The 24,968-nt window shown below is 47.9% G+C and overlaps 1 protein-coding gene across 1 annotated transcript; it reads right to left on the bottom strand.

Annotated features, from left to right (window-relative positions):
- Positions 1 to 97: 97 nt before the first annotated feature.
- On the bottom strand, positions 98 to 15,802 carry Actl6b (actin like 6B). Its single transcript, XM_028777859.1, has 14 exons — positions 15,675 to 15,802; positions 15,193 to 15,269; positions 14,653 to 14,818; positions 14,243 to 14,343; positions 6,502 to 6,599; positions 5,258 to 5,352; positions 5,084 to 5,190; positions 3,964 to 4,053; positions 3,730 to 3,791; positions 3,124 to 3,238; positions 2,914 to 2,994; positions 2,721 to 2,816; positions 2,407 to 2,493; positions 98 to 361 (listed from the first exon to the last, which is right to left on the bottom strand). Exons 1-14 carry the CDS (start codon positions 15,697 to 15,699, stop codon positions 281 to 283), a joined length of 1,281 nt encoding a protein of 426 aa, XP_028633692.1. The 5' UTR covers positions 15,700 to 15,802; the 3' UTR covers positions 98 to 280.
- Between the last annotated feature and the right edge of the window lie 9,166 nt (positions 15,803 to 24,968).

Genomic DNA, 24,968 nt, shown 5'->3' with positions numbered 1-24,968 from the left:
CCGTGCCCCAGAGTGGCATGAATGTAGGTGTGACCCTCTCTGGCATCTCACCAGACCCCCATTCCCCACCCCCAAGGAAGGAAGTCAAACACTTTTTATTTTCATAAAAGTTCTTTTTTTTTTTTTAATACTTCTTTCAACTCAGGAACATCACAGTCTAAGAAGATGTAGGTAAGAGAGAAGAGGGCAATGGGAAATGGGGGTTCTGCGCTTTTGGATTTCTGGCTGGTAGAACGCCCCTCTGGATGGGGTGGGTGGGCATTAGGGGGAGGGGGCAACTTCAGGGGCACTTCCGCTCCACACACTGCTTCCCTCCCTCCTCGTATTCCTGCTTGGAGATCCACATCTGTTGGAAAGTACCCTGAGAGAAGGGCAACATCAGCTGTCAGGTGTCACCCCACACCCCTCTAGGCCACCACACCCCTTCTTCCTCCTTGCCTCCATCCATTTCTTTCTTTTTTTTTTTTTTTTTTTTGGTTTTTTGAGACAGGGTTTCTCTGTGTAGCCCTGGCTGTCCTGGAACTCACTCTGTAGACCAGGCTGGCCTCGAACTCAGAAATCCGCCTGCCTCTGCCTCTCAAGTGCTGGAATTAAAGGCGTGCGCCACCACTGCCCAGCAGCCTCCATCCATTTCTTGCTATATCCTCCCTCCACTCCTTGGAGATTTTAGGCTGCTCTAATACAGAAATACATTATCAGCCCCTCACTGGGGGATTAAAAATGTTTTGTGCATGCGTGTGTATTTGTGCCCATGTTTGTGAATGATGATTGAGCTAACATGTACACACAGAGGACAAAAGGCAGGGTTTACCAAACCATACAGGTCTGTCACTCTGTATAGAGGCTAGCTGGCTGTCAGCTTCTGGAGCTTCTCCTGTCTCCTCCCATTTTGTGATAAGTGCGCTGAGATTATAGACAAATGTTCTCTTTACAAGTTTTATGTGAGTTCAGGGGATCCGAACTCAGGTCCTCATGCCTTGTGCAGCTGGTGCTTTACTCATGGAGCCATCTTCTCAGCCTTTGTATTTATTTGCCTTTTATTTTGACAAAGGGTCTCACCACGTGGCTCAGGCTGACCTTGACCTTGTGATCTTCCACATCCAGAGTAGCTGGAATTACATCTTCGACCACAGCGGCTCGACTGTCACCATTCTGACACCACCTGGCACCTCACCGCCGCCCACCCCTGCTGCTCTCTCTGGAGGAGCCCTGTCGGGGGACCTTCCACACGGGCTCTGCCTCCATGTGAAGGCTGGTGTCTCTGGCTCACAGAGCATCCTTCCTGGGTGACCGAATTTGTCCCTGCCACTCTCCAGCCTCTTGTTGCAGACTCAGATACCCAGCTGTGTCTTGGTTACTTCCTCCTGAATATCCTTGACCTTAAACTCCCTCTGATTCCATAACTGAGATCGTCAGCTCCCTGCAGGGTTCACCCAGCTTGTTCTCCTTTGGTTTTCTCTCCTCCTCTCCCCTTCTCTTCCATCCTCCCCCTCCCCCTTCCTCCATTCCCTCTCCTCCTCCCTCCTCTCCCTCCCTTTCCCTCCCTCCCTGTTCCCTTTTTTCTTTCCCCCTTCGCCTTATGTTCCCTCCTCTACCCCCTCTCTTTCTTCCCACAGGCTCTCACGTAACACAGGTTGGCCATGAACCCTATGTAGCTGAGAATATGAATTCTATCCCCAAAATCCCACATCAAAAACCTGGGCAGGACGGTGTGCACTTTGAACTCCAGTACTAAAGAGGCAGAGACAAGCACGTCTCTGGGGCTCCACCTTAGCCTCCACTGCACAGCCCCCTTGATCCCAGGTCATAACACGGGAAGACTCACAATTCACCCCTTGCCATTGGACTACTCTTCTATCCCAAATTCCAAGATGCCCCCTCTATTCACTGACGGCCATGACTGCCTTACCATACCCATACCCTCACCAGCCTCTCTCCTGACGAAGTCCCCAGTCTTCGGAGCACACTCACTGACTGCACTTGCTCCAAAAACTTTTTTTTTTTTTTTTTAAGGACTGGGGTTGTGTAAATACAGTGCTTGCAAGGACCTTACTTCAGTCTCCAGAACCCATGTAAAAAAGCTGCCCTTAATCCTAGTGGGAGGGATGCTGAGACAGGATTGGAGTTTACCAGATAGCCAGCCTAGGTGACTTTGTGACTTCCAGAACACTGAGACACCCTGCCTCAAAAACCAAGGTAGGAGGTGCCTGAAGAATGACAGCTCAATTTGTTCTCTGGTGACAGGGTCTTGCTATGTAGCCCAGGCTACCCTTGAACTTGAGATCCCCATGCCTCGGCCTCTCTAGTACTGGGATTACAGGTATGCCTAGATACTTGTTGAATAAAACCCGGCAAGTGTCAGGGTCTGTTCTTCTAATATCCAGTGTCCTGCCTCTTCCTTCTCACCAGTGAGGCCAAGATGGAACCCCCGATCCAGGGGCTGAACTTGCGTTCCATGGTGCTGTTGCTGGCGATGAGCTTGAGCCGCATGCTCTGGGGAAGAAAATGGGCTGGGGGAACGGACATCGAGATTCTGGGGTGCGACAAGGCTAGGTAGACAGGAGGAAGCCGATGAGGCATGAGCATTTCCGTTAGAGGATCAGGAGGCATTTGGGGTTCAAAGAGTTGAGCCAGGATTGGAATCAGGGTGCCCAGTGTGCGTGTGTGTGTGCATGCATGTGTGTGTGTGCTCGAGCGCGTGTGTGTGTTGGAGCTCTTACCGGTGGGGTCTTCTGGGAAAGCTCCCGATTAAGTCTGTCTGTGAACCCCTGAAGCAGAGTGTTGCCGCCAGTGACAATGACACTGCCGTAGAGACCCTGAGAGCAGGGAGAAGGGTCAGCCTGCAGGCAGAACCCTTTCCTTCCTCCATGTCAGCCCTGGGTCCCTTCGCCAAGGCTTAGGGTCTGGCCTCACCGGGCGAATGTCAATGTCACACATGCCGATGCTGGTGGTGACCACGTGACCCACTCCTAGCATGGTGTTCCCGGACAGGCCCTGCAGACAGAGGTGATGTGGACGTGGGGCCTCTGCCTCCCTCTCCCCTACACCCTATCCTCCACTACACCTCTGGATCCAAGACCCCAGCCAGCCCCACCCCAGCCAGTCCCCAGCATCCAGCCAAACCTTGACATTAGAGGGATCAAACAGGCCCTCAGGGATTCGAAGTCGCTCAGCGCCATAGTCTGTGTTGTAGCCATTGGGCATTTCATAGTGCACAGTGGGCATTTGTGCAGCTACCCTGCCCAAGAAAGGAGCAAGACTCTGTGTGGCTCGGTGCCAGGTGGGGTGCTCCAGAGGTTCCTGTGGACCCCAGTTCTGTGGCCCCATCTTTGTTTTTTTAAATGGAGGGGGTTCTCATGCAGCCCAAGCATGCCTCCAACTCAATAAGTAGCAGAAGCTGGCCTTGAACTCCTGAACCTCTTGTCTCCAACTCCCAAGTACCAGTTTTCAGAGTTGTACCACTATGCCCCATAGATGTGAAACTGAAGATGGAACCCAGAGCTGTATATGTACAGACAAACTGAGCTATATTCCCAGTATTCTTCACACACACACACACACATTTTGAGATAGGGTCCTGCTATGTAGGCCAGCTGACCTGAGACTCTCAATCCTTCTGCCTCAGCCTTCCTGAGTACTGACATTACAGGAACTGTAGTGCCCCCCCCCGCGCCCCATGTCAATCAATCCGGCCCTCCTTCCCACCCTGTAGTGCTCAGCCCAACTCACTGTTCATCATAAGGGGAATCAGACACCTGAAGTACGGAGGCCTGGAAGTCTTGGATCACCTCCTGAGAAGCAAGGAGGGGTGAGGTCTGGCTGCCCTCTGTCTCCATCGAGAGCCCCAGCCTCCAACCCCAACCCATCCATAGCCATCCCCTCCCCTTCCCTGGTTATAGCAAGGGGCCAGGGGCTGGCAGGGTGGGAAGAGGGCGGGAAAACTGTTTTCAGCTACAGCCTCACGTTACACATGTAGTTATGCCAGGACTTGGAGACTTGGGGTAGCTTCTCCTTCTTCTTCCAGTTTGGGGGGGCTCCCTCCCGTACAGGCTCCTGTGAGGACACAGCCTTTGAGAGTCCTTCGCAGCTGCTGCTTGCCCAGCCCATTGGCACACCTGTCTCCCTAGCACTCAGCCACCTCTGCAGCTCACAGCCCTGAGCCGCGGCTCTGTCTCCCAGGAGATAGAGTGGCTTGTCACCCTTCCCTGACAGGGAAGTGAAGACAGCGAGAGGCTGTCCCATAAGTGAAACCTACACTGCAAACATGGTCAGAAGGACCTGAAGCAGAGCCTGGGGGTGTGGCTCAGTGGGTAGAGCACTTGCCTAGCATCCAGGAAGCCCTGGGTTCCATCCTTGCCCTGATTAAACCAGCTGTGGTCTTCTCCAGCACTCAGGAGGTAAAGGCTGGAGGACTGCTAGCTCAATTTAGCCTTCCCCCCTCCCTCCCCATCTCCCTCCCTCTCTAAAAAAAAAAAAAAACACCCTCTCCCTCTCCCTCTCCCTCTCCCTCTCTCTTTCTCCCACCTGAGAAAGCTTTCATTAACACTCTGGGTTTCATGGCTCTTCCCCAACAGAGAAGGAACCTGAACCTGGGATTTTGTTTGGATTTTTTGTTTGTTGGTTGGTTAGTTTTGGTTTTTAGGTGGAATTTATGTCATCCAGGCAGGCCTTCATACAGCCAGGGTTTAAGTAGTCCTGGGGATCCACCTCAAGGCTCCTTACATGCCAAGTGCTTGCTAACTGAGACACATCCCTAGTCCCTGGGGGTTTTGTTGTTGTTTGCCTTTTGTTTTGAGAGAGAATGCCTTGTGTAGCTCAGGCTGGCCTCCAGCTCAATGTTCCCAAGGCTGACCTTGAACTCTTGCCCCTCTTGCCCCGCCTCTCAAGTGCTAGGATTACAGATGGGCTTCACCACATCTGGTCCTCACACATCTGCTCTCAGCCATGACGTGAAGCCTGTCCCCGTGTCTGGAAAATGACCCTTTGGGAGATTTGCTCCATTATCTCGTGGGCCTGGGGACTGATGGGTATGAAGCAAATGCCAGGACTATGATGGCATATCTGGCCACACCACAAGTCCTACCTTGGCTGCAATCATGTAAGGAGGAATGATATCAATAGCCATTTCCTGGAAGAGCTCCCGGCACTGCATGGAGATGAAGTCCCCTGCCAGGGGTGACTTGACAATGCCTGGAAAAAGAAGCTGCCTCAGAACCAGGGCTCCCCAAGACACCCCAGACCCCTGATAAGGCCCTACCTTGCTGTAGGACATAGCCATCATGGACTGGGATGGCTGTAGTGTGGGTAGCCCCACTGTCCAGCACCAGGCCTGTGGAGCGTCCATTTGCAAAGCTGTCATGGGGTGGGTCAGTCAAAGAAACAGCAGCAGCCAGTGAGGGAGTTGGGACCTGGGTCAGGCCGTAGTCCTTCTCAGTTCTCTCAGGGTAAGATTTATCCCGGTTTGCAAATAGAACCTTGGGATTTTTTTTCCTTCTCACATATGTGTGGGCTTGTCTCTGTGTGTGTGTTTGTTTGTGTGTGTGTATGAGAGTGTTTGTGCATGTGAGTGTGTGTGAGTGTGTGTGTATGCAGAGGCCCAAGGTTTATATCAAGACTCATCCCTGATCACTCTTCCAACTTACTCATTCAAGAAAGTGCTCTCAGTTAAATGCAGAGCTCTCTACTATGTCTTGCTGGCCTCCTGAGCCTGCATTTGCAAGTAGGTGGTCATGCCCACCCGCCATATGTGTGTGGATTTCTAAGGATCCAAACTCTGGTCCACATATTTGTGTGGCAGGAGCTTTCATTGCTGAGCTGAGGGTGCTGGGAATCAAACCCAGTTCCTCTACAAGAGCAGCAACCCTTAACTGAGCTTCTGCTCCAGCCTCTAACCTTTTGATACATATATAATGTTCATTATATATGTATGTTCATCATAAATAATATTCATCGTACATAATATTTACTATATATAATGTTCACTGTATTTAATATAATGTATTGAATATATAATCAATTCGAGTCCAGGCCTTGAATGTGTACTTCATCTCTTTAACCCCTTTGAGTGCTGTGATTCCAGCGGCATCCTGTGTCCTGTGGGCTCCTTGGATTGGGCTCCCTTGTCATACCTAGCACACATTTCAGTGTTTCACTGATTCTGATAGAAGACAACGGCTAAAATTGGCCATTTGGGAAGAAACTTGTCACATGTCCCTTCCTCTTCGGTCCAGACCCAGCCAGTCCCTGGTGTTTACTTGACACAACCCTGCCTGCTGAGACTGACCCATAAACTAGGTAAAATAGGGAAGGGCTACAGATCTGCAACCCCTGCCCCCAGCCCCAAGCCTTCAGCCTGTGGGCCTTCTGCACTGATGAGGTGCTAAGAGGAATCTTCCCACCCAAGATACTGATCTCCAAGGAATCGGGGCCCACCCCCACCCAGCTCAGCACACACCCCACCCTAGCCCTCCACCCAGCAGAACTGCCCCAGTTGTAGGATACGCTGTGAGCACGGCCGTCTTGCATAAGAAGAAGGCAGGAATGTTGTATTGCTCGAACATCAGCTCTGTCAGCTTCTCCCGCTTGGCCCGAGTGTTCCACTGTGAGGAGAGCACAGGAGGGAAGAGTCCAGATGGAGGCCCAGCCAGCATGTCATTGGTACGTATGTGTGTATGCACACAGGATCATCCATACTCAGCAACACATACACTCTTATAAACAAACACATAGAGGCATTCTTATACACACACTTCGCATGTATGCATGTAAGCAGATACACGGTTTCACAGACACGAATGTGCACACGAATGTAAACACTCTCATACACACATTCACATACAATTTACATACACATACACAAGCATATACACGCATGCACATACATATATACACATAACTTAGACTAAAAACAGGCAGGACCCTCGGTCCACATACACCTGTACAATGTCAGAACTATAAGGAACTTTATTTGATTTTATTTTCTCACGGTGGGGATAAAACCTGAGGCCTGGTGCATGGAAGACAAGCACTCTACCATTGACCTGCACCCTCTGCCCTACATGTTTTATACTTTATTTTGACACCAGAGTAGCTCAAACTTGCCTCAAATTGTTGATCTTCCTGCCATAATCTTTCAAGTGTTGGGGTGACAGGCACACAGCATCCTACCTGATTTAGAACGTTATTTCCCCATTTATTTCTTTGGTTAGTGTGTGTGTGTGTGTGTGTGTGTGTGTGAGAGAGAGAGAGAGAGAGAGAGAGAGAGAGAGAGAGAGGGAGAGAAGGAGGGAGGAAGAGAGAGAGGGAAGGAGAGAGGGGTAGAGGGAGAGAGAGAAGGAAAGAGGGAGAGAGAGAGAGAGAAGGAGAGGGACAAAGAGAAAAAGAGAGTCAGTCAGTCTGCCTGCCTGTCTGTCTGTCTGTCTGTACATACACACGGTGAAGCTGGAAGTTGAGATGAAGTGTCTTAAGCCACTGTCCACCCTACTTTTTGAGACATGGTCTCTCATTGAGCTCATGGGCTTTGCTAGACTTGCTGGTCAGCAAGCCCCAGGCATCTCTTGTCCCCAGTGCCTATGTGGCAAACTTTACCAACTGAGCCCCCTCCCTGGCCCCTGGTTTGTTTGTTTGTTTGTTTGTTTTGTGAGAAAAGATCCCTTGTAACCCAGGGTAGCCCTGAACTTGATACTTAGTTGAGGGGTGTTCTTGAACATCTGATTCGTTCGCCTCCATCTCCCGGACAGTGGGATTACAGGCAAGCCAGAAGTGGAAGCCATAGCTTCCTGCATGCTGAGCAAGTGCTCTACCAGCTGAGCTGCATACAGCCCTGGTGCCGCACAGTCTCTGGCAGAACTGGATCTGGCGTCAGCATCTGTCCATGCCTGGCTCGCGTTCTTTACTGTACGCTATCCCCCTTAGTCTCTCCTGGGTCGCCAGCCATCCTCCTCCTCATTCCAGTTACCTCAGATGCTTTCTGGGTAACAGCGAGAGACTGAATACAAACATCTATTCCCCTCCCCCCCCAAAAGTCCCAGCAAAAACAGAGACATTTTTAAAATATAGAAACCTACAAAAGCCACCGAGCACATGAAAAGATGTACCACTGGGGAAATGCAAATCTAGCATCATTAGTCACTGGAGATATGCAAATCAAAGCATAATGAGGTCCTACTTCACACCCACATACACAATGTTGATCATTTAAAACCAGGAAGGCGGGGCTGGTGAGATGGCTCAGCTGGTAAAAGCTGCCAAGCCTGATGACCTGAGTTCAATCCCCAGATCCACGTGGTGGATGGAGAGACCTGACCCCTACAAGCTGTCCTCTGACCTCTACATGTGTTCCATGGCATGAAGGTGTCCATACAGATACACAGTAAACAAATTAATGTCCCTCATATCAAAACCAGAAAGCAGCATGCTGATGAGAAATTGGGACCCTCTCTTCCCTGATAGGACTGTAAAAGGGTGTCCTGCACCACTGCAGATCGTAGCTGTTGGCTTCCCGAAATATATAATAGAGATGTTCTAGAGGACTCAGTGATTCCAGTCCTGGTTATGCACCCAAAAGAAGTGAGAACAAGGGGCTGGAGAGAAGGCTCAGTGGTTAAGAGCACTTGCTGCTCTTGCAGAGGACCCAGGTTTGGTTCCCAGTACCCACATGACAGTTCACAATAATCTGTAGGTATTCTGTGTCCTCATCTGGTGTCCACAGACACCAGGCACACACATGCATGCATGCTACATGCTCACACACATAAGGTTAAAAATCTTTTTTGAAAATGAAAACAAGTACTAGAGGAAATCTTGGTCCATAACTATCCATAGCAATACCTTTCAGGAAAGCTGGTGAATGGATACATGGATGGATGGATGGATGGATGGATGGATGGAAAAACTGTGATATGTCTTTGAAGGGGAATATTATTGAGCCATAACAGAAAACGAGGTGCTGGATAAGTGTTACAACGTTGATAACATAAAAACACACTGAGTGAATGGACACAGGTGTAGGACATCAGACAACTCCAAGGCAGGGGTCATGCTTGGCCTCTCAGCATTTTTGCTTCTGTCTCCAATGTCCACAAGAATACAAAGTGTCATAGTGTCTGATTGCTTCTTTATGAAACAGCCTGAGTAGATATCTGTACAGAGACAGAGAGCAGCCAGGGGAGTGGTGCATACTTGTAATCTCAGCACAAAGGAAGCTGAGGCAGGAGGATATTGACTTTGAGCCTAAACCAAGTTTCTATGATGAGTTCCTGATCACACAGTAAACAATTTAAGTAATAGGTCCCTGAACTGTTTCTCAGACCCCCATGTCCTTGGGCTGTGGTCCACTCAAGTTCCTCACTTGATCTTCAAAGAGAGTGGATCTGAGGACCCTTGACACAGGTGGAAATGACACATGATACCAAGGACTGAGGGACACCATGGGTTTTTGAAGACTCCCTGCCCCATGTCTTCATGCCCCATGGCTCCAAAAAAGGGGGGCCAATCAGAAAAATCTCCAGGTTAGAAATATGTGAAGCCATATTAAAAAACAGAGAACTTCCTACTTTTGAAGATGACCCAAGTTTGGTTCTCAGCACCCATGTGTGACAGTTCAGAAGGAGCTGTAACTCCAGCTCCAGGGGATTTGACATCTTCTGGTCTGCATGGGAGCTTGCACAGAGACACACTTGCATACACATAATTTAGAAATAATATAGATAAATCTTACAAAATAAATAAATATATTAAAATTCAAAACGATCAATTCATTGATTCAATTAAAATGTAATTTAGGGCTGAAGAGTTAGCTTGTTTTGTTTTGTTTTTCAAGATAGGGTTTCTATGGGTAGCCCTGGCAGTTCTGGAACTCACTCTGTAGACCAGGCTGGCCTCTAACTCAGAAATCCGCCTGCCTCTGCCTCCCAAGTGCTGAGATTAAAGGCTTGCGCCACCACTGCCTGGCCTGGGTTTGATTCTTAACACTTTCATGGAAGCTTAAAACCATCTGTAACTCCATTCCTAGGGGATCTGACACCCTCTTCTGACCTCTGAGGTCACCAGGTATGCATGTGGTTCATATACATACATGCAAGCAAAGCACTCGTACACATAAAATAGTTTTTTAAAAAATCTAAAAGTTTCAATTTAATTAACTATTTTCCTAAAGATGCCAAAGCAGAGATTTCCCTCAAGACCTCTTCCTCCTCCTCAAATAATCCCACAGCAGAGGACACAGCCAGCAAGTCCTACACTCCTTTCATGGGTCTTCTCATCAGTCCTTTTAAATGTACCACTTTTAAATAAAGGCAGGCAACCTTCTTGCAGAAGTCTTCTAAAAGTCTCTAAAATAAGATGGATGCTCTCAAGATATGACAGGAGAAACAGTGTGGGAGAAGAAGATTTCTAACAACAAACTAGTGGGTATCTTTAGTAAAGGAATGTGATATCGGACCCATGAAACAAGAACAAGATGCTGGAAAAAAAGAACATTTGTGGGGAGGTGTTTCGGTGATGGAGCTTCTGCCTAGAATTCTTGTGGCTCTAATTTCTGTCCCTCACCATCCCCCAGGAAAATAAAAATAGCCTTCAGACATTTTCAGGCTCCAGGCATTTAAAAAGAAGGGAGAGTCAGGAAGTGGTGGGGTGTCCCTTTAATCCCAGAATTTGGGAGGCAGAGATGAGTTTGAGGCTAGCCTGGTCTACAGAGTGAGTTCCAGGACAGCCAGGGCTACACAGAAAGAAGAAGGAAGAGGAGGAGGAAGAGGAGGAAGAAGAGGATGAGGAGGAAGAACATAAAAAGAACATTTGTGGAGACTAAAAGAGGTTGTGGAGGTTAAGAATTCTGGAGCAGGGCAGGCAGTTGTGATGCACGCCTTAGTCCCAGCACTCAGGAAGCAGAGGCAGGGACATCTTTAAATTCGAGGCTGCTCTACAGAGTGAGTTCCAGCACAACTAGGGCTACACAGAGAAACTGTCTTGAAAAAAAAAAAAACCAAACAGAGAACTCAGGAGCTGACATGATGAACTCAGTCAAATGGCTGGACTATGAAGTTAAGGCAACATCTTGGAAGTTAGAAGGTCAGGTAACAATGGAAAACAGAAGGGGAAATGTAAGAAAATTAGGGGACCAGCTCAGAGGGCACATGGTATGACAACAAGATTTCCCTAAAGTGGGAAGAGAGGAAATGGAGAAACACAACTAGTAAAAGCATAATTACTTGTTTTTACTCTGCAGGCCAGTGGGTGCTTGTGACCAAGCTTGATAATCTAGTTTGATTCCCAGATCCTACATGGTGAAAGAGGAGGACCAAGTTCTGCAAGCCGTCCTCTGATGTCCACATGGCCCTCAGACACAGACACACACACACAGAAGTATGAAACCCAGACACATGCAGAAATAAGAAACAGACACACATGGAAGTAAGAAACACAGACACAGAGAAACACAGACACACATACAGAAATAAGAAGCACACACGTAGAACATGAAACAGATACACATAGGTAAGAAAATGATATACATTTTTTCACTTAATTGAAAGACAAAGGTTTTCAGAACAATTAATGAAATGTACCAACAGTGGTACATCATGGAGAAGTTTTAAAACACTTAGGAGGGAGTGAAAATTTTAAATACTTTCAGTGGAAAAAAACCCAGTAAGATGGTTCTAGACTCACTGTCAACATTAATTGATATTGAACATCGATATATGTTCAAGGGCCATGAAAGGAAATGCTTACAAGATCTAAAGAAAAATATTTTGCAACACGGAGTGTGGTACCTAGCTAAGTTATCAATTCAACATCTCAAAAGAAATACTTCCTGTGACCAAAGATGATTACTGAAGTCTTTGCTCCATGAAAGCAAAGGAGTGAATCAAGAAAAGGAGTCAGGGGCTGGAGAGATGGCTCAGCAGTTAAGAACACTGGCTGCTCTCCAGAGGTCCTGAGTTCAATTCCCAGCAACCACATGGTGGCTCACAACCATCTATAATGAGATCTGGCGCCCTCGCTGGCCTGCAGCATATATACACAGAGAACACTGTATACATAATAAATAAATAAATAAATAAATAAATAAATAAATCTTAAAAAAAAGAAAAGAGAGGGAGTCAAGTTTTTCTCAGAAGAAAAACAAAGAGACTCTCCTAAGTGGTGCCAAAGGAAGATGTTAGTAAAACAGTTATTTCCTAAATTTAAGCCAAAATGGAATGTGTCAGTGGACTCAAAGAGAGATTTAATTCAATCAGACTAAATTAGTAGATTATACCATGGAATTAGTGTTTGGAGAACATACATAGATATCTGATGGGTAACTTACGATTACATTGCTAAATAGAAAATAAGGTAAAAATGAAAACCACAACAATTCTTAGATCCGGGGAAGGCAAATATTGAATAACCTTAAAAAGTAGCCTCAGTTTATTGCCTGACTCAGCTTGTATTAGCAAAATACAAACGAGTGTGAGCTCACAGTTCTCTCTCTCTCTCTCTCTCTCTCTCTCTCTCGCTCTCTCGCTCTCTCGCTCTCTCGCTCTCTCGCTCTCCCTCTCCCTCTCTTTCCTTTCTTTCTTTCTTTCTTTCTTTCTTTCTTTCTTTCTTTCTTTCTTTTTTTGTGAAAAATATGGCTGTACTTAAAGGTGGGAAATGAGAAACACCTATGAAATTGCCTGGTGGAGTGAGAAAGAGCTAAATATTCATCTTCCATAGTAGAAAACTCCTGCATAATGCACACAATAATGCAAGCACACGTGCAAACACGATGGTTCAGACTGACAACCTGAGTCCAGTCCTCGGTACCCACGTGGGAAGGAGAGTACGGACTCTTGCAAGCTGTCCTCTAACCTCCACCCCTCCACCTTGATACTGTGGGATGCTTACCTCTCCCCACCCCTACACACACACACACACACACACACACATGCACACACACACAAAACAAAAATAATAAAGTGTAATTTTCAAAATGCAGAGAGCTGGGTGAGGATGACACATGCTTTTGATCCAAGCACTCTGTGAGTTCAATCACAGACCAGCCTGGTCTAAAAACGAATCTTAAGATAGCCAGGGCCACACAAAGAAACCCTGTCTCAAAAAAAAAAATCAAAACAACAAAACAAAAAAAACAAACAAAACCACAGAAAGGGGCTAGAGAGATGGCTCAGTGGTTAAGAGCACTCATTGCTCTTGGCAAGGACCTGAGTTCAGTTCCCAGCACCCACAATGAGTGGCTTACAACTGCCTCTAGCTCCAGTTCCAAGAGATCTGATGCCCTCTTCTGGCCTCCATGGGGACTGCACAGATGTGATGCCTGTACAGACAAGTTGGCATACACATATACACATAATATAGTTTAAAAAAATACATTTTAAAATCCATGCAGTAATTCAAGCATGGTGTTTAGAGATATGGAGGGCGTGGGTCCTGGCGGGGTCCATCAGTCAGTGCAGCACTCAGTAGGAGCTCAAGTCTGTGTCCAGCACAAGGGAAATCTTGTCTCAGAAACAGACAATGGGGCTGGCAAGAGAACTCAGTAGGTGATGACACGTGCCACCAAGCCTGACCACCTGAACCCACAGTGTGGAAGGAGAGAACTGACTCCTACAATTTTTCCCTTGCCATATGTGTGTGTGCCACACACACACACACACAATGAAACAGGCAAACACAACAAATATGGAAACAAAAAAACCTGAAATCCTAGCATGAAGTGATTCATGAAGTCCCACCCCTAGCTGAGGACCTATTGTTAACTGGTGGCTTTCGGGAGAGGAAGAGTCAGCTTTCTTCAGAGATGTGGTCTCTCTGTGTAGTCCAGGCTGTCCTGGAACTCACTATGTAGTTGAAGATGGATTTGAACTGCTGATCCTTCTGCTCCTACCTCCTGAGTCCTAGGACTGCAAGCATAACTTCCCCCCCTTCAGTAGTGAGGCTTGAACCCAGAGCCTTTTGCATGCCAGGCAACTGCTCTCCCAACTTAGCTACTCTGGTAATATGCATATATATAACGTGGACCAAAAATTTAAGTGTGTGTGTGAACAACGCAGGACAATGGAGTGAATGGAGCTGGAAGAGAGAAGGTGGGATGGAGGGTAAGCCAGGGAGGAAGGGTGGGAGATGTCAGCGTGAACAGGACAAATCTGGAAAGGGAGGTGAAGTGACAGATAGTGGCAACTCCACATTAGAGTTGATGGTGGACAGTCTGTGTCTCCAGGGACCCAGGGCTGGATGTGGGTCTGGATGAGGCACTCACCGGAGCCTCCGACATGAGTACTGGGTGCAGGTTTGGCTCGGACTTGACATGTTTGCTGTAGGTATGATCCAGGATGGCTCGGAAGCACTCCCAGTCCTCGACTAGGGACAGAGGACCAGCGTGGAGAGATAGATGGGAAGGTGGGAAGGAAGGCAAGGATCAGAGACAGGAAGTAAAGGAGGGAGGGAGGCCAAGTCTAGAGGTAGGTGAGTCCAGCTTCTTCTCACAAGTTCCCCCTCCCGTAAGTTCTAGGGGTCCTGGTCTGAAATCCCAGCAGTTGTAGGGAGCAGTGTGATCCTAAGGACTGGGGCAGCAGCAAGCAAGGCTCTGTGGGTGTGGAGATCTGCATCGACACGTTGGGGTGGGGGCTCCCAGTCTGTTTCAGAAAGTAGTGGGTGGGGGTCCCTTACTCATCCCGTTCTTGAGGGGCGACATGACCTCCGCTCCATCCCGAGGCACGTGCAGGGCATTGGTGTCGATGTGGAAAATCTTCCCTTTCTTCTCTTTCTCCCCCTCCAGCTCCAGCCCGCCCCCCTCTTCTGCGGCCAGCAGCCCCACAGTGGTGGGGAAGTCAGCCTGGTTACAAGGAACACGAGTGGGGAGCCACATTATTCCCTCCTTTTTTTTGGAGGCAGGCTCTCACTGTGAATCTCTGGCTGGCCTGGAACTGTCTATGTAGACCAGGCTGGACTTGAACTTACAGAGATATGCATGTCTCTGCCTCCAGAGTGATGGGATTAAAGGAATGTGGTACCATGTTCGGCTGGATCACCCCTTCTAGTCCCTTGTCCAATTGTGCGCAAGGCCCTCAGCCACCCCCCAGGGTTCTGCCCCTGTCTCCACTCAGGTGAGCTACTTGGATTGACCTATGAGCATTAGTTCGTAGGCCGACCCGCCTGGCAGAGGGTGTATGAGCCCCTGGGATTTGGGGAGGGGACTGGAAGGCTCACCTTGGGGCAGTCCTCCCCAGCGTACCCAGCTCGGACTGAGAAGGAGCCAATGTCAAAGACGAGCGCCCCCACCTCATCTGTGCAAGGAGACAGGCGTGTGAGGAGACCTCTCCCAAACTGCCCCCCTTAAATAGCTTGGAGAGGAGTCTGAGGGTATAGCCACAGTTTGAACTTCAGCCAGGAGTGGGTGGGAGATCCACCTGGACTTCAGGGCGTTCTGGAAGTGGAGGATCAAAACCACTAGAGTTCCCTCTTGCCTAGCGGCCTGGCAGGGAAAAGAAAGGTCCAGGGGCCGGGAGGCAGTGCACGCTTGGGAACCCCAAGAGAATGGAAAGCTGAAGTAGTGGGAGACCCAAACCTCAGACTGGACCTGATGCAGTACGGAGGTGACAGGCCCAGGGATGCTCAGGGCTTGGGACGCGCGGGTTCGGGATGCAGGGCTGTAGACCAGGCCGAGAGCCCGGTGCCCCAGGCCGGCTCACCTCCGCCGTAGACGCCCCCGCTCATAATGCCCTCTCTCCGCTGCTCGCGGCCCGTGGGCGGCGGCGGGATCAGCACCGAGGCGGCCGGACAGCTCCCGGGATCCCGGGCGGGGCGGGGCGCAGCGGCGGCCAATCAGAACACTGGATCCCCCGCCCCCAACGGCGCGGCCGATTGGTTATGAAGCGAGACAATAACCCGGCTGGGGGCCGCTGCTTTAAAGGGACAGCTGCTTCTTCATTCCGAGGTTGGGAGGAGTCGAGGGTTCAATTGCAAGGATTCTGGAGACTGGAATGCAAGGACTCTGGAGACTCAGAGAGAAAACAGGAAAGAGATGGAGAGGAGGACTCCACAGGGGAACGATTGGAATGGGACCTCCTGATGCATGGGACCCTCGTTTCTGGGTGTTTTTTATTTTATTTATTTATATTTTTACGCAAGTGAGGGAGAGGTCCCCTCTCAACCAGAGCTGTCCATCTCAGACTCTGGAGCCAGAATCTACCGCATTTAGTATAAATGCAATCACAGAGAGATGGGGAGATGGGAAGACAGAGGACCAGAGGAGTATGTCTCTTCATCTCTTCCTATGTCTTTTTACCTTTGTCTCTGGACTTATTTATTTATTAGACTAGACTGGTCTCAAACTCAGAGAGAACTCCCTGCCCCTGCCTCCAGAACCATCACACAGCGGGCTTCTTTTATTTAAAGCAGGGTTTCATGTAGGCTAGGCTCAAATTCAGTATGTATATGAGGATGACTTGGAACTTGTGGTTTCTCTCCCTCCACTTCCTGAGTACTAAGACTACAAAGCCTATGCCAACACCCCAGTTTATGAGGTAAGGGGATGGAACCCAGGCCTTCAGTATGTTAGACATGAACCACATCTCCAGCCTCTTCCCCCCTCATCTTTCTGATCGCCGTTTTTCCTTCTACCTTTCCCCAGGCTCTTGACTTTGTACATACATATAATATACATGTGTGTGCACATGGTTACATGTAGGCACCTGGCTAACCCAGAAAGCCTTCTTTTTATTATTTCTTTTATTTCGAGTATATATATATATATATATCTTATGTGAGTACACTGTCACTGTCTTCAGACACACTAGAAGAGGACATCAGATCCCATGACAGATGGTTGTGAGCCTCCATGTAGTTGCTGGGAATTGAACTCAGGACCTCTGGAAGCCCAGCCAGTGCTCTTAACCACTGAGCCATCTCTCCAGCCCGGAGATTATAATACATAACATTATTTCCTCCTTTTTTCCCCTCCCTCCAAATTCTCCCATAAATCTGTCCTTGATCTCTTTCAAAGCCATGACTGCTTTTTTGTATGAATATGCACATATATTTTTAAATAAAACTCGTTAGGTCTGTTTGCTACTTGTGTTATATTTTCAGGGGTGACCATTTGGTAGGGAATTACTAGATGGTTTATTGTTCCTTGGAGAAGATTATTTCTCTTGCTCTCAGCATCCTAGCGAGCTTTCTTGATCCATGTCTCCACACAGACATCCGTTGTCTAAAGTCAATCACCAGGAAGTCCCGTTCTTTGCTGAATGTAGTGGCAAATACTGTCTTGCCAGCATTTTGAAGGCTATGGCAGGATAGTGAGTTTGGAGTGATCTATGCTACATAGGACTTAGAGAGACCTTGTCTCAAAAACTAAAGTAGAGAAGAGAGAAGAGATGTCAAGAAGATGGGCCCATGGGAAAAGCAGGAGGACCTGAGTTTGGATCCCTGGCTCTCACGTAAAAATCCAAGTGTGGCAGCTATTGGTCCCAGCGTTGGGGAGGTAGAGGTAGGAGGGTCCCTGAGGCTTGCTGGCTGGCAAGTCGTGCTAAATCTGTGTGCTCCGGCTTCAGTGAGAGACCCTGTCTCAAAAAATAGGGTAAAGAATGACGGGAAAGGCACTTGATATCCAGCTCTGTCCTTGATACACACATTCACACACGTGCACCTGCAACTGAACACTTGTATGCATACGTACAGAACACCACACACGCACACAAAAGTCTATTATCTAAAAGGTCCCTAGGTTCTTTTGGGTCACTGGCACCACTGACATATTAATTTTGACAGTAAAGGTTGAGCCTGGCAGTGGTGGGACACGCCTTTAATCCCAGCACTAGGGAGGCAGAGGCAGATAGATCTCTGAGTTTGAGGCCAGCCTGGTCTACAGAGTGAGTTCCAGGACAGCCAGGACTATACAGAGAAACCTTGTCTTGAAAACAAAACAAGACAGCGAAGGTTAAGGAATGGCTTTGATAGCTTGGGGTGGTCAAGAGACTCTGGGTGACTCATGTGTCCATGCATATGTGTTTATGTGTGGTAGTATATGTGTGTATTATGTGTACACAGGTATAGTGAATGCATATGTGCACTGGAGACACTTCCATCTACTGCCAGAGGTGGCATAAGAGGAGAAGGGGAGGGGACTGTGACAGCCACAGACTTCTGAAAATGACTCTACTTACCAGATACCCACTGCGGAGGGTTGAATGGTGTGTCTAAGATTTGTGCGTTTGAACACATGCTCTTCAGTAAATGGCTGTTTGTCAAGGATTAGGAGATGTGGTTCAGGAGGAAGCCTGTCGCTAAGAAGAGTGCTTTGAGGATTCCAGTTGTAAGCTCTCAGCTGTTCCTGCTGCCTGGCCCCTGCTCAGTCGTCATGGTCTCTAACCCTGCGGAACGAAAAGCCTAAAGTAAGCCTTCTCAAAGCTGCCTTGGTTGCTTACCACTTTATCACAGCAACGGAAGAGTAACCAATATGGCTGGACAGTGGTAGAGTCTGCCTTTAATCCCAGCACTCAGGAGGCAAAGGTAGGAGGATCTCTGTGAGTTTGAGGTCAACCTGATCTACAGAGCAAGTTTCAGGACAGCCAAGGGTACACAGAGAAACCTTGTCTAAAAAAAGGGGGAGGGGGACTGGAGAGATGGCTCAATGGTTAAGAGCATGGACTGCTCTTCCAGAGGTCCTGAGTTCAATTCCCAGCAACCACATGGTGGCTCACAACCATCTGTAATGAGATCTGATGCCCTCTTCTGGTGTGTCTGAAGGCAGTGACAGTGTATTCACATGCATGAAATAAATAAATAAATCTTTTAAAAAATTTTAAAAAAGAAATAAAAAAACAAAACCTCAAAAAAAGGAAAGAAAGAAAAGTAACAAATATATATTCACTGTGAAAGAGGCCTTACTCTTCCTGGCCAAAAGACAGATGAGTTATGCAGCCTGACCAGACACTTTTCTGGATCCCTGGATGGAACATATCTAGGTGATACTGGGAGGTGGGACATGTAGGGGAGAGGTGACTAAGGAGCTGCGAGAGGCTGAGTGATTCTCAGTCTCTGCTCTCTATGAGCAGGAGTCACCTCTCAGAGCCTGTACGTCTTCATGCTCCTCCAAAATGCAGATGTGAAGATAGAAGGAAAACTGGGGAAGAGAATGATTCTGGTGATGGCTTGCTGGTATCTCTCCCTGCTTCTGTTGATGCTGGAGATGAAATCCAGACAAGTACTCTACTACTGAATCACTCACTGGGGGACTCTAGGCAGGGGCTTTACCACTGAGCCACGCCCCCAGCCCCTCACTGGGGGATTCTAGGCAGGGGCTCTACCACTGAGCCACGCCCCCAGCCCCTCACTGGGGGATTCTAGGCAGGGGCTCTACCACTGAGCCACGCCCCCAGCCCCTCACTGGGGATTCTAGGCAGGGGCTCTCCCACTGAGCCATGCCTTGAGTACTCACTGGGGGATTCTAGGCAGGGGCTCTCCCACTGAGCCACGCCCCCAGCCCCTCACTGGGGATTCTAGGCAGGGGCTCTCCCACTGAGCCACGCCCCCAGCCCCTCACTGGGGATTCTAGGCAGGGGCTCTACCACTGAGCTACATCCATCCCCAGACAAAAGCTTTTCTGTTTTTGTTATGGCTAAGTTAGGAATCTGCAGTTGATCTGGAATTAGGTAGTGAATTTCCCTCTGGATGCAGAAAAAGGTACATCTAGCTAAGAAGACGATTCACCTCCCAGCCAGCCGCGGCCAATATTCATTTGTCATGGAACCTGACATAGATCCTAGCATATTATAGACATGGTTAGGGTAAAAATAATTGCTACATTGCATCAATTCAGGAAACATCTTTTAGCTCGGTATGGTGGCACACACCTATAATAACAGCATTTTGGAGGCTATGGTAGGAGGATTATAGGTTCAAGGCCAGCCTGGTCTACATAACAAGATGTCCTATAAACAAACAAATCTTTTCTGCTGAATGAGTAGCAGGCATTACAAACTACTAGCCATAGGAGGGCACAAAAAATACACACTTCCTCTAAAGGAATTCGATGTACTGGGAGCTGACCTGTGCATGAAAGTGAGGTGGGATGCTCAGTGGTAACAGCCTGCTTGCCCAAGTCTGATGAGCATGGGTTCAATCCCCAGGACTCACACGGTGGAAGAGGAGAACCAACTCAGGCAACTTGTCCTGTGACCTCCACATGCACGCTGTATTGTGCATGCACATGCGTGCACACACAAGCACACACATAGAAATAAATATAATCTTTTTAAAAAATTAAAAGGGGGGCTGGAGAGATGGCTCAGCGGTTAAGAGCACTGTCTGGTCTTTCAGAGGTCCTGAGTTCCATTCCCAGCAACCACACCATGGTGGCTCATGATCATCTATAATGGAATCTGATTCTCTCTTCCAATGTGCATGAAGACAGAGCACTCATATACAGAAAATAAATGAATAAAATTACAAAACGGGAGTGAGGTGTGGTGGAGTCTGGGGATCCAGGCAGGCTTCTGTGAGTGAGAAGTTCCTGTTGAACTGTCAAGATGCACAGGGCCTCAAAAGTGAGCAATGGATCTTCCACGCAGAGCGGCATGCGGAAAGGTGGACAGACATGAAGACAACTGAGATCTCTGGAAACAGGGGCTTAGCCCAGAAGGGCCATGAGCTGGTGGTCATGCCAAAGGCAGATAAGGCTACAAAAGTAACCAGAGACTCCTCTCTGTAAATTTTTTTAGATTTATTTATTTATTTATTTATTCATGAGTACACAGTCTCGTCTTCAGACACAGCAGAAGAGGGCATCGGATCCCATTACAGATGGTTGTGAGCTACCATGTGCTTGCTGGGAATTGAACTCAGGACCTCTGAAAGAGCAGTCAGTGCTCTTAACCACTGAGCCACCTCTCCAGCCCCTCCTCTCTGGAATTTTATTGTTGTTGTTCTTGTTCATTTGTCTGAGACCTGGACTGTCACGCAGCCCCAGCTGGTCTGCAGTTCACCCAGTAGGTGTCACTGACTCAAGGCTGGCCTTGAACTCTCAATCCTCCTGTCTCTGGTGTGCATCCATCACCATGCGGAGGGAGGAGCTTTGCTTCTTTTACTCTTGTTGATCATCAGTGTGCTTGTGTGAGCCTGCGCTCATGTGCTGTGGACGCATGTTTTTGTGTATGCACGTGTGTGCGACTGTGCGCTGTACGTGTGTGAGTGCAGGTGTGCACATGCCACGGCTTGCATGTGGAGGTCAGAGAACAACTTTCAATAGTCGGTTCTTTCCTTTCACCTGGTGATGCCAGATGGCTTTTGTTTCTATTGCTACACTGTAAACATTGGACTAGATGGTCTGTGAGCTTCTGGGTGATTCTCGGGTCTCGACATAGAACTGCTGAGATTACACATGCACGCTGTCACATCTGGCTTATATGTGGTTTCTCAGCATCGAGTTCAGGCCATTAGGTTTGCTCTATGACATTTTTACCACCACTGGGCCAGCACACTGGTCCTCAGAACTCAATTTCTCAATGAAGTGAACAAAAATGTTTATGGTGTGCCCAGCATTTTAATAAGTGCTTTATAAATATAAATTCATTTAATGCTTAAAACAAACTAATTATGAGCATAATTTTGTAACAACAACAACTGAGGCAAAGCAGGCTTACTGATGAGCTGACAACGGTAGTACATATCTACAATTCCAAATCTCAGGAGCACTGTGCAGAAGATCAGAAGTTCAAGGTCAGCGTGCAGCATACAGCAGCGTCTTGTCTCACAACGCAAAGCAAGCAGGCTGGAGAAGTGGCTCAGTGTTTCAGAGCTCTGGCTGCTCTTGCAGAGGACCTGAGTTCGATTCCCAGGACCCACAGGTGGTTCACAACCATTCATAATTCCAGTTCCAGGGGATCTGACCCCTTCTACTGACCTCTCTGGGCACCAGGAATGCATCTATATACATGCAGGCAAGAAACTCACACGCACTAAATAAATAAATCTTTAAAAAAGAAGCAAACCAAAAGAAAAGATAAAGTTAATGGGCCTTTACCAAGATGATGCTGGAGTATCTCGCCGACCATCCATGAATATTCTGTAGGTGTCTAATGGGCACTGAGAGTAAACTGGCGTATAGCTATTGATGAGACTGTTTAGTGTCCATCCAGGAAAATAGATGGGTAAATAATTAGTTCAATCAAGCTACCAAAGCCCCCCACATTCCATGTCCAATTTCAGGCTAACTCAAACATGGTATTGATATCCAAAGGTCGGGCCTAGGTCTTCAGACCCTTATTTTGGAAATGACTTGGTATTGTGAACATTTCTGCCCTGGGGAGACATAAGCAATATCTTCTACCTGCCTCCTCATTTGGTCCCAATAAACCAAAGCAGAATTCCACCAAAGTTTCCCCTGGAACTAATGGGCCCAGCCTCCACCACTGTCCCTCAAGTCCCTTTTATACCCCCTCCACTTATCATGTGTCCACCACGGGCCTTGCCTCACCATGTGTCTTCTCCAGAACCTGGGTCTGTCTCAGCTGATATCACTCTGCCAGTTAGCCTGAGTCTGAGGGAGTGACAAGAAGCCTCAGCACACCAACCGAAGTTTTTTTGGTGTGTTTCTCTCTATGGAGTTCCCACAAATGGAGCTGGAGTACACAATGTAAGGCGGACTAATACATCGTTAGCCAAGAATCTTTCATCACCTGCCCTTTCGAGTGTTTGCTTTAGTAGAGCTTCCTTCTACCTGTGTCTGCTTCCGCAAACCATTTCTTCACGTGTCTACTTTAACAAAACATCCTTTTATTAGTGGCTGCTTCAGAAAAAAAAAAAAAAACGCTCTTTCACGTGTCTGTCCCAGCAAAACACCATCCAATACGGTTGCTTTTCAAAGAACCCTTAGTTTCTACTTCACTGTATAACTTGTATACAGACAGAACTGCACACACAGAGAACTGCACACACAGAGAACTGCACACACACACAGAACTGCACACACACACAGAACTGCACACACACACAGAACTGCACACACACGGAACTGCACACACACGGAACTGCACACACACGGAGCTGCACACACACAGAACTGCACACACATGGAACTGCACACACACGAAACTGCACACACATAGCTGGGGAAAAGTGGTTGGAACCCAAGGTTCCAATGACCTTCCCCGTTCTGTCTTTTATAAAGGAATGTCAACAGCCCACAGGCCCAGTTGTGATGAATCTGTACACAGGCACAGCTGATCTGGTCAAGATAGAAGCTGTTTTGCTGAGTGGATTGTATTCTATCTACACTTGGCATCGTGTGAGAGTCTGTTTCTTGCTGGCCCAGGTCTCATCCAACCTTCTGCCAGATTAAGCCAAATGCTTTGGCTACACAGGAAGTCCTTGGCCTGGTATAGGTGGCGGGAATCCAGAAGTACTCAGCCTGGTAAAGACTGCAATAGAGACAAGACCAGCATTGCAATGGGGCATAAGCAACCATGCTGGCTAGGGAAGAAATCTTTAAAATGAGCCCAAGAAAATGACCTGAAAAACATTTTTTTTTTTTGTATGAGTGATAGAATTGGAATCTGTGTGGAAGTCATTCTGAGTGGAGGGCGGGCGCATGACCTGGCTGGGTGTCTGGCCCTTCAGAGGGAAGCAACAAGAAGTTACCACATCAGTGTTTATTTTACAGTATTGAGGATTGAAGCTAGGGCCTTGTACATATCGTGAAAGCTCTCTGCCATTGTGCTACAAGCCCAGCCCCTCGGTGGGGGATTCTAGGCAGCTACTCCACCTCGTAGCTATGCTCCAGGCCCAACTGCATGATTTAGAACAGGGAAGTTACATGATCCAATTTGCATGTAAGAAAGATATCTGGCAGCTAATTAGTAGCTGGTTAGAGAAGGGCCATCCTAGAGCCAGAAAACAAGTCGGAACCAAGGAAGCAGCAGCTGGTGTAGAATGGGGGATTTAAGAGACAGTGAGGCATACCACTAGCCTTTCACTGAAATCTATTTTCCCTAGCCCAGACACAGTCTGGGTTTGTAGTCCAAGCTGTCCTTCAACTCCTGAAGGCTGAAGGCTGATGCTACAGCCACGTGACACCATGCCTTTTTTTTTTTTTTTTGGTTTTGGTTTTTCAAGACAGGGTTTCTCTGCATAGTCCTGGCTGTCCTGGAACTCACTCTGTAGACAAGGCTAGCCTCGAACTCCCCAGCCTTCCTTGTATCTGATCAGCTTCTAAACAGAAGAGAAGGACTTGTGGTCGGTCCCATTGTTCCAGAATGTCTCTTTGGTGTTAGGTCATTGCCTGCTTGCTTGCTTGCTTTGCTTCCTTCCTTCCTTCCTTCCTTCCTTCCTTCCTTCCTTCCTTCCTTCCTTCCTTTCTTTCTTTCTTTCTTTCTTTCTTTCTTTCTTTTTAAGGTATAGGCCAGGGTAGCCTCAAACCCTCAATTCTCCTGCCTCTGCCTCTTCAGCATCTCATAGGAGGGTTACTGCTACAATCAGCACTTGTTTTGCTTTGCTTTGCTTTGCTTTCAGAGTCCTGAGCTCACCGTACAGCACAGACTGGCCTTGAACTCAGGGCAATGCTTGTGGTTTTGACTGAATACTGGGATTAAAGGCCTAAGTGACTGTGCCCAGCTGTCGTCTTTGTTACAGATGGGTGTGGGAGAATGAGGAGCTCCTGGGTGTTAGTCCAGGGCTGGCAGGAGAAGAAGCTGGGAAGATGGCAAGCTTAGCTTAGGATAGGTGGGCATGATGGTGCACATCCATAAAGCCAGCACACACACCAGAGGAATGTAAGGACTCACTTTCTTTCTTTCTCTTCCTCTCCCTCCCTCTCTCTCTCTTTCTTTCTTTCTTCCATCCTTCCTTTCTCTCTTTTTATTTCTTTCTTTCTCTCTCTCCCCCTCTCTTTCTCTTCCTTTTGTCCTTTCCTCCTTTCTTCCTCTCTCTCTCTTTCTTTCTTCTTTCTTTCTTTCTTTCTTTCTTTCTTTCTTTCTTTCTTTCTTTCT

This window comes from Grammomys surdaster, unplaced genomic scaffold (assembly GCF_004785775.1).
Source record: "Grammomys surdaster isolate TR1022 unplaced genomic scaffold, NIH_TR_1.0 316, whole genome shotgun sequence".
Taxonomy (NCBI): Eukaryota; Metazoa; Chordata; class Mammalia; order Rodentia; family Muridae; genus Grammomys; species Grammomys surdaster.
The sequence above is the reverse complement of the archived record's forward strand: the minus strand, read 5'-3'. Positions and strand labels throughout refer to the sequence as shown.